Source organism: Lacerta agilis, chromosome 17 (genome assembly GCF_009819535.1).
Source record: "Lacerta agilis isolate rLacAgi1 chromosome 17, rLacAgi1.pri, whole genome shotgun sequence".
NCBI classification, from domain to species: Eukaryota; Metazoa; Chordata; class Lepidosauria; order Squamata; family Lacertidae; genus Lacerta; species Lacerta agilis.
The window spans coordinates 39436484-39449130 of NC_046328.1; the positions used below are offsets into that span (position 1 = coordinate 39436484).

The 12647-nt window shown below is 51.0% G+C and overlaps 1 protein-coding gene across 1 annotated transcript in view; it reads right to left on the reverse strand.

The window, feature by feature from the left end:
* Window positions 1-8123: 8123 nt before the first annotated feature.
* Window positions 8124-12647, reverse strand: part of LOC117061564 (sodium/potassium-transporting ATPase subunit alpha-2) — a 37932-nt gene continuing 33408 nt past the window's right edge. The window contains exons 20-23 of the mRNA XM_033174452.1: window positions 11597-11727; window positions 9987-10088; window positions 8963-9054; window positions 8124-8260 (exon numbers count right to left, since the gene is read on the reverse strand). Coding sequence (XP_033030343.1) covers window positions 8232-8260; window positions 8963-9054; window positions 9987-10088; window positions 11597-11727 — 354 coding nt within the window. The 3' untranslated portion in view covers window positions 8124-8231. The remainder of the gene's footprint in view (window positions 8261-8962; window positions 9055-9986; window positions 10089-11596; window positions 11728-12647) is intronic.

Below are 12647 nucleotides of genomic sequence, written 5' to 3' on the forward strand. Positions count from 1 at the left end.
GTCCAGCTCTGAGAATGGTCTCCCCACAGCCCCTCTCACCACCGGTCTCCTCCTCCTCCTCCTCCTCTTCCTCCTCGCTTTCTTCCAGCCGCCCGACGTCACCTCTTCCATGGGGAGGGATGCCAGGTTTCAGGGACAATGTCCTCAGCCAGGGCTGTAAAGGGATCCGCTCCGCTGGAGAGCGCCCCTCGCTTGCGTCAGGGGAGGCTACTGTACGGGCGACGTCCCTACACAGAGCCACCATCCGCAGCGAGAAGTCAGTCCTCCTGCGGCGGAAGCCATCTTGTGCTCCATTGGAGGGGGGGGGGAAGAGGGCCTCCAAGAGGTCTAGCTGCTTGGCTTAGAGGACTGCAGTTCTTTCGGGCAGTTGAGCCAGAGATAGGGAAATGTTGGCCTGCTGGAAAAGGCACAGGTGTCTCACGTGGAAAAGAAACAGGTCTTGGTATGGCCTAGAATCCCTGCCCAACTTAAAGGTATCCAGAAAAATTGCAAATGAAAGCGTTTTTGGAGGGTGGGGGCAGGGCAGCACCTTTGGACAATTTTCGGTCAACGGGATTTACTTCTCAGTAGACAAACACAGGATTGCAATGTAACATGCACATACTTTTTGGAAAAAATACAGACCAAACCAGCCCTCAGGATACATTTCTGCAATTCTCCCCTCATTTTTTTTTTAAAGAATGACATTTCCAACTTGCAGCCGCCAAAAAGGGGAACAAAAAACATTTCAATTGATTACGTAACTTACGTTTTCATTACATTATTCCAAGTGGAACATAATCATCTGCACGATATTTGTGGGCTGCAAAGCAGCAACAGCAGCGAACCTTTATCGCATTCGCCAGATTGATTTCCGTTTCGAACAAGGGGGAAGAAAAAGCGGACACTGTCCATTTACCTCTCCTGTTTCTGTTTTGTTCATTTATTCATTTCCCCCTTGTCAGATTTGTACACAAAACTGATAGCCAAAACATGAACAAATCTCAAAAAGGTTTACAAAAATAAAAAAGATGAAACAGGAAAGCTACCGATAAGAAGAATGAATATCAATAATGTACGACTTGTGGAAAATGTTAAAAAACAACAACGGAATTCTCTAATCCAAATTACTTGAATTAACCAGAATCATCCCAACCAGTTACTTGAGCCTGAAATGACGGCACAGTGAATGTGAATATTTGGTCTCACCAGGAGAGGAGATCACCAAGTTCACGGGAGACCCTTTGTCCAAGTTGCCGGATCTCAGCCCTGCAAAGGGGTGTTGAGATTATTCCCCTCTCTTGCACAAAAAATAAAAAAATGAGCCTATATTCCTGTGGTTCCTATATTCCAGGCCTGTATTCTTGGTCTAGCTGACCCCCAGGGTCCCTTTCAACTCTCCAGTTCTTTGGAGATTGAATGGTCACCTGTCAGGGATCCTTTAGTTGTGATTCCTGCATTGCAGGGGGTTGGACTAGATGAGCCCTTAGGGTCCCAACTCCATGACTCTATGATTTCTTTCCGTTTAACACACACACACACACACACACACACACACTGTCCATTCCTTCCATTTCAGCAGGGGATGGGTGGAAAAGCAATCTCTTTCTGGCTCCCTCCCCTGGCCCATCCCAGTCTGCAAGACGGAGGCTGGTATGTCAGCAGATGCCAAGGTAACTGGAGCTGTCTTCAGATTACAGAGTGATGAGCCTCTCTCTCTCTGAGGGAGGGGGGCCTTTCTGGGTGCTCAGCGGGGGGGGGGGTGATGTGAGAGGGGAGAAGCGTGGCTGGGTGCCAGCACCCCTTCTTTCTCCACCCCCCCTCGATTTCACAGCTGTGCCTGTTTGCTCTGCCATCTGAGAATGTGGCAAAGCATATGGGCCTGATCCATTTTATTTCTGCAAAGCCAAGGGGTGCACCAGCTTTGAAGGCTAACTGGAGGTCTGGCACATCGTGGGCATTCCTACAAGTGGCACCTGCAAATTGCTTTGGGGTCGGTGCGTCCGTGTTCTCTCTGTGCAAAGTGGCAAAGTGACATCCCGGTGGGCGCTCTCCCCCCCATGGCTTGGGCCCTTGCTGAGAAATTATTGAATAATCAAAGCATTTCACAATGCAGCAAAACAACGAACCAAGTGGCGGTTTGCCATTATAGACCCGTAACACAAGGCTAGATCTTACTTTGGATCATCTAAAGATGCAGGATCCGTGCAGAGAATGGGGTTATCGTGTCTGCAGAACCAAAGAGGGCTATCAGTAATGGCTGCACACAGGCAAGCAGCGCCAAATAAAATCAAATTTTCAGAGGCGACACTGTCATTGCTGTGAGGTGTGTGGTCTTTGCTGTCTATTTTGTTGTTTCCTCAGCTTGTAGACGGCCTTGTGTACAGTGGTACCTCTGGTTATGAACTTAATTCGTTCTGGAGGTCCGTTCTTAACCCGAAACCGTTCTTAACCTGAGGTACTACTTCCGGGTTAGCAGAGTCTGTAACCCGGAGTGTTTGTAACCCGAGGTACCACTGTATAGCAATATAGGAAGGCGGTATGCAGATTAAAAGTGAAATGAAAAATGAAATGACATATAGAAGTTTACTGCGCGGAGAAAGCAGGCAGAGAAAACTTTCCCTCCCTCTCCCAGAACACTAGAACTGGCGGACGTCCCATGACGCTGAATGTTGGAAGATTCAGGACAGATAAAAGAAAGTTCTTTTTTGTGCAACTCATAATTAAACTATGGAAGCCCCTCTCCCAGGATACAGGATGGCTGCAAAAGAGGGTTGGACAAATTCGTGGAAGAGGAGAGGGCTACTAGAAACAGTTGGAGGCAGCCGTGCTTCTGAATGCCATTTGCTGGAAAACACAGGAGATGAGAGTTGCTGTTGTGCTTGGATCCTGTGCACGGGTTTCCCACAGGCATCTGGGTGGCCACAGAAAGAACAGGATCCCTTTGGCCTGATCCGGCAGGCTCTTCTCATGTCCCCTTGTTGGTACCAAATGAGTCAATGTTTCCAAAATTGAAATATGCAAGGCCTTCTTAAACTAGATGCTAAGAAAAAAGTCCCCCATTTCTCCCCATCCTCTGGTGACAGCCAGTCTGGCTGCAAGCCACAGATATACAATGCAGTATGCAGACTAATTCTGCCCTGGCCTCTCCTTTGGTCCTTCAAGATGCCGTGACTTTGAGGCCCTCAGTGGACGGGAGATGGAGCAGCGCAAGGAACCCGCCAGGCCTGGGAATCCAGGACGCCATAAATCAGAGGTCTAAAGGCAGGGAGCTGACTGCGCCTGGGCCCTCGCCTCTTCCTCTTTGCACCCAGCCGCCGCGTTGATTGACGCCTGGCGCTGGGCTGGACAGGAAGAGTGACGCTTTGGTGCTGTGACGCACGGACAGCAGGGGCGGGCCGTAGTTCCGTGGTGCAGCACCTGCCTCACAAGCAGAAAAACTGAGGTTCAAGCCCCGCTGGCAGCGGGCGAGGCGGGGGAGCCCCTCCTGAAAGCTAGATGGTGGAGTCCCTCGAAGTCAAGGGTGGCCAGCGTGGGGTCACCAGCCTCAGTCCACATGGTCAGGGGGTCAGGGATGGGGATGGGAGCTGGACACCCGGGGGGGCACAGGTTAGACGCCGCCTAAGGCCCCCCAACACTTTTCTTGCAAGCTCAGGCAGCTTGTTGGACAGCCGACTCCCGACCCCGTCCTCACCCTCCCTGGGCAACGGCCATGTTGACTCGTGGGGTTGTTGGGGTCCAGCCCCACTGGCTACCCCAGCCCCATGTGGGTCTGACCCGTGAGGTGGCCTCCTCTGCCCTTATCCTGACATGCGTGATACATGTGTGATACCGGGCAAAGTTCAAGGTGTTACTAATAGGCTGTAAAGCCCTTAACAATTTGGGACCAATTTGCAATATTGCCTTGCCTCATATGTGCTCACGCAGCTGCTTCGATCTGCACTACTAGCACTACTTCTGCGTTGGTTAGAAATCCCTCTTTCAGTGTGGCAGCGCCCAGACTTTGGAACTCCCTGCCTCTTGACATCCTCCGTGCGCCTTCGCTGTACTGCTTCTGCTAAAAACATTCTTGTTTAGGCAAGCCTGCCTAGATATGTAGAGGTGCTGACATGTGCTTTAACCTGGTTTTTAAGCTTATTGTTGACCTTAATTTATTTTGCATGTCTTAAATAGTTGTTGTGAGGACCTCGTCCCGATATGTGTGAAGCGTATGCCGTACCAGGCCAAGTTCAAGGTGTTCGTACATCAAACCCTTCTCTTGCAAGATCAGGCCCAGAGCTGCCCCCCAAGTTCAAGGTGTTTGTCTAGAAACCCTCCAACTGCTTGGGACTGGTCCACCTGCAAGATGGCCTTGCCACGTGCCATGTGCAGCCTGCAGACCTGGTCTCATAATCCTCGTTCCATGCTTCTTTGAAACGGATCTTTGTGCATGACCCTCGGAACTCCCTGCCTGTGGACACCAGGCAGACAGACGCCTTCTTTGCTGTACTCTTTTTGGTGCATGGTGAAAACCTTTTTGTTTAGTCAAAGCCTATATCCAGTCATGTGTTTTAACGCTTTTTTTTGGATGTTTTTAAAATACTTACTTTTAGCTGTTTTTCAGATTGACAATTTCACTGTTTTATTCTTTTTGTGACTTGCTTTGAGGGTTGTTGTTTTTTTCCAAAAATGAGGAGGTTCAAAAGTTTTATGAAACCAATCAATCAATAAAGACTGAGACAGGAAAGTGGGGTGGCGGGGTGCTTTGAGGAAGGGGTGTCTCTGCCACAGAGAGTGTCTAAAGAAAGTAAATAATACCCCCCCCCCGAAATGTCCAGCACCCACCCACTCACTCAACCACCCGACAGGCTCCAGGCCCTCCCATCCAACCCCCTCCCCAAATTTGCCAACCCCCTCTGCCCCCCCCACACCTTGCAGAGCCAAGGCTGGTTTCAAATGACCCGCAGGAGCCCCAGCATCCTTATTTTTAACCCCAGGTGGATATTTAAGCCCCTCCAGCAAACGAAACCTGAGCAAGGCCCCCTCCTGCCCGGCTCCTTCTCTCTCTCTCCCTCTACCTTCGCTCTGCCTTGCAGGCCCACCCCTGCCACCCTCTCTATTTTGGGCTCACCGCAGTCAGCACCTCCAAGGCTCCTGGCTCCAGAAGACACCCCCCCTGCCCCTCCCAAGCACATCTTGTACCCAAAGCGGACTTGTTTTTTGGGGTGGGGATTGGAGAGTTGGTGGGCCTGGGGTGTGTGGCTTTCCCACACGGAGTGTCCCAGGTGCACAGCCACTGCTGCCAACCAGTGTAGGCAGGCAGTACTGAGCTAGACGGACCAGTCTGCCAAACTCCGGGAAAGGCAGCTTCTGAAGTGCCTGTTTAAATCAACCCTTAATTCAGAACCATGAGGACCAGAATCTTACTTTATGCTTAGGATAAAGGCTACATCTCAGTAGGAGAGCTTGGAACGCAGGACCCGGGTCCACCCCCTACAGCATCTCCAGGAAGGGCTGGGAATGTCTAGGAGAACCAAAAATGTCCTGTGCCATAGGGCAAAATGGACGGGTCTTTCTCCTCCCCTGCCCCCACCCCCCACTCACCTACCTGCTGAGCAGGAGAATGGTAGCCAGTGCTGTGTGAGAGAGCTGAGCAGAAAGCAGGCTGGAAGCTGGAGACACAGAGACCTGTTTGCTCCAAAGCAGTGACTAATGGAGAAGCGAGATCTTTTCGGGTGTTGATGCTGTGAGCCCTTCCACCCTGTGCTCAGGTTGTATATATGTGCAAATAGAACCATGTATCCTAAACATATATCCTATATATCCTAAAGACACCACACACTGTCCCTCATTGGAAAGAAACCGAACCCGGTAAGCAACTGGAACCCCTGAACTTTCTCGCTGCTCAGAGACTGGGCTGGTGCGCAACACTGGTGTCAGAAGTGGGGCTGTGTTTCCTGGAGGAGAAAGCGCCAGCCCCTCCTTGGGTGGCATATATATATGTAAAGAAAACCATATATTCTAAAGACACCGCAGTCTCCGCTGAACCTCATTCCAGGGAAACTGAACCTGAGTAAGCGCTGGGACCCCTGGAATCTCTCACCACTCGGAGATTGGGGTGGCACATACAATTTTTTATGCTGATGTTTGCCTGCAAGGTTCGGTCACAGTTTGTTCCTGACCACATGCCAACTGCTGATTCTAGCCATGCCTGCCTGTCTTAGCCTGCCACATTCCCTAGCTCTCCTGGCTACTCTTGTTATTAGCCTGGGGAACGAACTCTTCCCTGCACTAGTGTTTGCCAATATCCACCTGCCATTCCTGATGAATAGCCCCCCCTTTGCGAGGGGCTCTTGGGTTGCGTGGAATGAGCGTTGTTTTGCAGTTCTGCCTCCTCCTCTCTCGCTGGAGGCCCCTGGCTCCTGCAATTCCTTCTCCTGCTGACAGCAGAAGCATTTCAGTCTTAAAAGACAAAGACTGGCGTTCGAGAGCTGGTAAACGGACCCCTGCATTCCAGGGCTAGATGGCCCTTGGGTACCTTTCACCTCTCTAATTCTGAGAAATCGAATCACTCCGGTGGGAGAGGCTTTGCACAGTGCAAACACGCTGGCCACAGCGACACCTTCTGTAGAATCCACAGGGTTTACTGCTTTTCTTTAAAATCTGTCACGCATGTTGCTAGGCCTCATTGTTGTAGATTGTATTTGTCAGTTTCCAGCAGCTGTGCTGAAACACCTTGGCTGGACTCCTGATCATTGCCACCTTTGGGATGGGGGGGGGGGGGGGGGGGGCAGGTCCCAGGCCTTACTTAGTTCTCCAAACAGGCCCAGAGGGTGGCAGGATGAAGGCGGGCCTTTTCAGTGGTGGCTCTCTGAGATATGCAAGAATGCTTCCCCCAGAGATATGCAAGAAAGGAATGTAATAAATAACAATTCTGTTTGCAAGCTCTGCAAATGACGAACCCCCTCTGTATCTCATTATCAGGATTTTAATCTCATTATCAGGTGGCTCCCTGAGATATGCAAGAATGCTTTCCCCAGAGATATGCAAGAAAGGAATGTAATAAATAACAATTCTGTTTGCAAGCTCTGCAAATGACGAACCCCCCCCTGTATCTCATTATCAGGATTTTAATTGTTTCTGTGCAGGGTGGGGGGGGGGTGCATGTACCTTGGAACAGAAGGAGACAAACACACACACATGCAAACAGAGGAACTTTGTGTTTGTGGGGGGGGGGGTCACAGCTACACACACCCTGTTGCCACAACAAAAAGGGTTTTGGGGAGCATAGGAAGATGCCTTATCAAGTCAGAAGCTTGGTCCACCTAGCAGCTTCATGTTGTCTGCGCTGACTGACAGGTGGCTCTCGAGGGTTTCAGAAACAGCACCTGTTCTGCTACGGAGCTACAGCCCTTTGTCGCCCTCCGTTCAAGGAGAGCTTTTCCTCTTCCTCGGTGGCGTGTGAAGAGTCCCCAAGGCTCATCCAGCCCAGCCCCGCACAACGTCTTAAGGGAACCATGCGGAGTGCAGCCCAGACTCCTGGACCTGTCAAGGGCCGCTACTGCTGCCGCCTCCGCCAGTTCCATCCCGCAGCAGCCCTTAAGGCCAGTGGTGCCTCGGCTGGGCTATTTTTAACCCTCGCTGCAGCACTTGGCCGGGGACAGCTGCTGTTATTTTAACCAGCCCCAAATGCCGCCTCGGGGCCCTGCAGCTTAAGTGAGCTCTGACACTATTTCGGCCCTTTCTGCTGATCCAGGGTCTTATTTTTATACCGGCTGCCCAGATCCCCTTTCCGTGCCATTAGCACCTGGGGCAGTTAGGAACGGGTCTGGGGCCAACGGCAGCTGGCAGGCGGGGGGGGGGGGGAAGAGAAGGCGCACACTGCTCTGCATTCACCTGGGACGCAGTTGGCCTGCCCAAGGAACGGAATCAGGAGCTGAGATTCCTGCATTGCAGGGGGGTTGGGCTAGATGACCCTTGGGGGTCCCTTCCCACTGGAGCTCCCCACCCACTGGGTTTCAACAGGCCCGTGGCTGTGGCCCCAAACATTACACTCGCCAGATTATTCTGATTTGCCCCCGCAGCCCCCACTTCCAGCCTGCAAGAGGTGTGGGGCACCAGGAGGGTCTCCTCTTCCGAAGGGACAGCAAGGGCGAGGCCTGGAGAACAGGTTAAATTAACTTTTATTGCCTCTTTCCGACTACATCGTCTACAGGTTGTAAGGGGTGGTGGCCTCCCAGCTGGGGGGGGGAGGGGGGCTTGGCTTGCTGGATTTAGTAGTAGGTCTCCTTCTCCACCCAGCCTGGGAAAGGAAGAGGGAGGGGAGAGAGAGAGAGAGAGAGAGAGAGAGAGAGAGAAGAGTTAGTGTGTGTGGAACAGTCGGTGGTTGAGTTGGTAAAAGATACACTTGCCTGAGAACATGAGGGGAGCGTTGCAGCAGCTGGATCAGACCAAGGAGACCCATTTGCCCCACAGCCCTGTGCCAAAGTGGCCAAATAGCCCCTAAGAACCAAGGAATCGAGATAGACTGCCTCTGGACCTAAGGCTCCATAGGAACACCCAAAGAGCTGCTCATCTAGCCCAGACTCCTGCCCCCACAGAGGCCAGCCAGGTGCCCCAGCGGGGAAACCCACCGGCAGGAACTGAGGGCAACAGCATCTCTCCATTTGTGTCCCCCCCCCATTATCTTGATTTTCAGGGCAGACTGCCACTGGGCATGGAGGTTCTGCTGTCACAGGAGCCCTCCATAGGGAGCGCCTGGCTGCTGGATCAGGCCAACTTGAGCGTTCCCTGGCATTCAGAAGCACTCTGCCTCCAACAGGGGAGGGGGGACGTAGCCATTGTGGCTAGTAGCCACCGGTCGATTGATCCTCCCTTAATTTGCCCATCGGAGCCTAAGAAGGGGCCCATCTAGTCCGGCCTCCTGTGCTCACAGCGGCCAATGGGGGGGCCCAAGGGGAGCCAGCGAGGGAAGCCTGGAGGGGGTCCAGGACGAGACACTCACCGCCAGGATAGCGGCGTATGAGGAGCTTCCTGACTTCGTCGTAGATGAAAATGAGGAGGCTGTATGGGAAAGCGCAGAACCACCAGGTCACCCTGGAAAGGAGAGAGGGAGGGAGGGAGGGAGAGAAGCGCTTTGAAGCCTCTGATCCGCTTCCGGTGCCATCACTACGTCCTGTGGGAGGGAGTTCCGCAGTTCCACCGCACACGGGATGCAGAAGGACTTTCCTGTACCTGCCCTGAGACTTCCCTGGGCACCTGCGAGTTCCAGCGTTACCATGAGAGGCGGTGTGGAGCTTTTCTCTCTGCTTTCTCCCAGGTGCCAAGCTGCCACCTCCTGGCCTTGAGGCTCTGCCAGGGCTTGGCAGGTGGGGCGCCTCAAGAACTTGGCTCTTAAAGGGATTAGTGGGCAGAAGTGGGCCCAGCCGGGGATTGAGCTCCTGAGCGCAGTGCTGAGGCAGGACAGGAGGCGGGCAAATCTGCCGGTTTCAAAGCCTCTCACTTTCTCCTCCGGCCAATCTTAAATCCAGCTCCCTCCACACCAGCTTGTGAATTTTCCATGGAAATCTGTTACCACTTCTGCGCAAATTTCTCCGGCGTTTGTACGCGGTGAGGCTCATTTGGCAACGAGGGGAACGAGCCTTTTAGTGCCGTCATCAGCCTGGCCCTGTGGAACTCCCTGCCACTAGAGATTAAGCAGGCACGCCTTCTGCCTTAACATCTTAAATGCCGGCTGAAAACATTTTCTATTCCGCCAGGGCAGGCGCTTAAGAAGACATCTTTCAACGGTGGTTAATTGATGTCTGTTGTTAATTTTTTAAAATGGATTTTATTGTGTGGTCTTGTGTTTTAAACCACAATGATGCATTATTTTTTATGATGCAGTGGTATACAAATATTTGTGCAAATAAATAAATGGGCTCTAGTAAACCGCACAACCCTGCTCTAGAGAGGGGTAAGGGGCAGAGACAAAGCCCCCCCCCTTCACCCACTGATCCAACCCCACCAGGTCTGGACAGGGAGCTTACTTGAGTGGATACATGCGCAGGGCCACCCCCATTCCAGGGCAGTACGAGAGAAAAGCGGCCAAGGCTGTCTCTTCCAGGAGGCCGAAGATCAGGATCTTGTTCCTGGAGGGGGGAAGAGAGAGAGGAGGGTGGGGGTGGTCACAAGGAAGGAAGGAACTCAGGAGGACTGAGGACCGCTAGGGCCACGCTCCAGCCTCCAGCTTGCTCCTGCTCACATCGTGTAGGTACAACACAGGAAGCTGCCTCAAACCCCAAAGACCTTCTTTTGCCGCTGCCGGTTAGTGCAGACCATTCTGAGCTCGATTCATAGCAAGGGTGTGACTCAGGTTAAGGCATTTTCCTATATTCTGATGGGTGGTCACCTGTCAGGAGTGCTTTAGCTGCGAGCCCTGCATTGCAGGGGGTTGGACTGGATGACCCTTGGGGGTCCCTTCCAACGCCACAGTTCTAGGTTTCTATGATCAGGGATTAGTTGGGTATGAACCAGAGTAAAAAAGGTGAAGGTAAAGGACCCCTGGATGGTGAAGTCCAGTCAAAGGCGACTCTGGGGTTGTAGCACTCATCTCGCTTTCAGGCCGAGGGAGCTGGCCTTTGTCCACAGACAGCTTTCTGGGTCATGTGGCCAGCAGGACTAAACCACTTCTGGTGCTATGTATGCCACAACAGCTGCTAGAATTTTGATTGCAAAAAACTGGAAAGGTGAAGAGCTCCCGACAGTAGAAGATTGGCAGATGAAGTTAATTGACTTTATGGAACTCGCAGAACTGACCACGAAACTCCGAGACCAGAGGGAGGAGAAGGTGCAAGAAGAGTGGAAGAAATTTAAAGAATATTTGAAACAACGTGAAAAATTGGACATTTGAAGGGAATCAGTGTACATAACAGGCGTTAGCTATATAATGTCAGGTTAAAATAGGATATAAGAAGTTAAGATTGTGTTTCTTTTTATATAAAATATTATGGTTTGTAATAAGTTGACAGAGATAAGATAAAATGTCAATGGATCTAGATTAAGGATAATGGTGAATGAATATTAAAATAGTTACAAAGTTACTAAAGTAAATTCGAACTGAACGCAGAAGAGAGAATGGAGGAAGTTCCCCAAATATGATTTGAAACAAGGTTTAAATAATAATTAATTGGTGTGTTTCTGTGTTCCTGTGGTGTTAGGTATGTATTAGTTTCATTTGATTGTTTTTGTATTTTGTAGTGTATTTGTATTTTATGTAGTATGTATGTTTTTTATTTGTTGTTGTGTGTGGAAATACCAATAATTTCTTTTAAATAAATAAATAAATAAATAAACCACTTCTGGCGCAACGGAACACCATGATGGAAGCCAGAGTGCACGGAAACACCATTTACCTTCCTGCCGGAGCAGTACCTATTTATCTACTTGTACTGGCGAGCTTTCGAACTGCTGGGTTGGCAGGAGCTGGGACAGAGCAACGGGAGCTCACCCCGTCGCGGGGATTCGAACCGCTGACCTTCCGATCGGCAAGCCCAAGAGGCTCTGTGGTTTAGACCATAGTGCCACCCGTGTCCCAGGAGAGGTACATGGAACCTCCAGGTTCAAAGGCGTCTCTATTTTGGGTGGGGCTGGGACTTACTTCATGCCTTGCTGGAAGACAGAGTTCCTCCTGGTCTTGCAGATGATGAGGTCGGCCCACTGCACCACCACGATGCTGGCGAAGAAGGCCGTGTGGCAGGTGAACTCCACCACCTTCCGCTGCTCGTAGGTCTGCAGAGAGGGAAAGAAGCACAGAGCGGTGTGGGGTCACCTCGTTCAAACTCCCCCTGCAATGCGGGAATCGCAGCTAAAAATAATAACACCATATTTTTCGCTCCATAAGACGCACCTAGTTTTTAGAGGAGGAAAGGGGGAAAGCCCTGCTTTTTTGAGGATCAGCTGAAAGTGGTGCAGCTTCTTTTTCAAAGAGGAAAAGCCCTGTTTTTATGGGTTTCAACTCACAGTTCTGCAGCTTCTAGTCCTACAGCCATCTCTACAGTTTCCAGACAGATAATCTAATCAGCCAGTCCCATGTCGCTGGGGAAACAGACAGCCTCCCTCTGCATTCAACAATGGAGGCCTGCCCAAGGGGGCGGGGCTGGAAAGGGAGCCTTATCTCTCTCCAGATCACTTGCTGAACAGCTGTTCAGCGGCTTCCTTTCAACACCCCTTATCTCTTTGTAAAAAAAAGAGCACGATCTGCTTTTGGCCCCTAGGCAATTCGGCTCCAGGGACCATGCATTCGCTCCATAAGATGCACAGACATTTCACCTTACTTTTTAGGAGAAAAAAAGGTGCATATTATGGAGTGAAAAATACGGTACCTGACGCCCCCCCCCCCAACTCTGTTCCAAAAGAAGATGAAGCAATAAAATCATCACTATAAAAAAGCAACAACCGTGATTTAAGACTTTCAAAAAGTTAAAAACAACAGTAGACGAAAAACAGATTAAAACACGCACTGACTTTCTATACATCTGGAGAGGCTTAAACAGAAATATTTCTAGCAGGTGTCAAAAAGAGTAGAGGGAAGGCGTCTCAATAGGCAGGGAGCTCCAGGATGTAAATCAGGCATAGGCAAACTCGGCCCTCCAGATGTTTTGAGACTACAATCCCCATCATCCCTGACCACTGGTCCTGTTAGCGAGGGA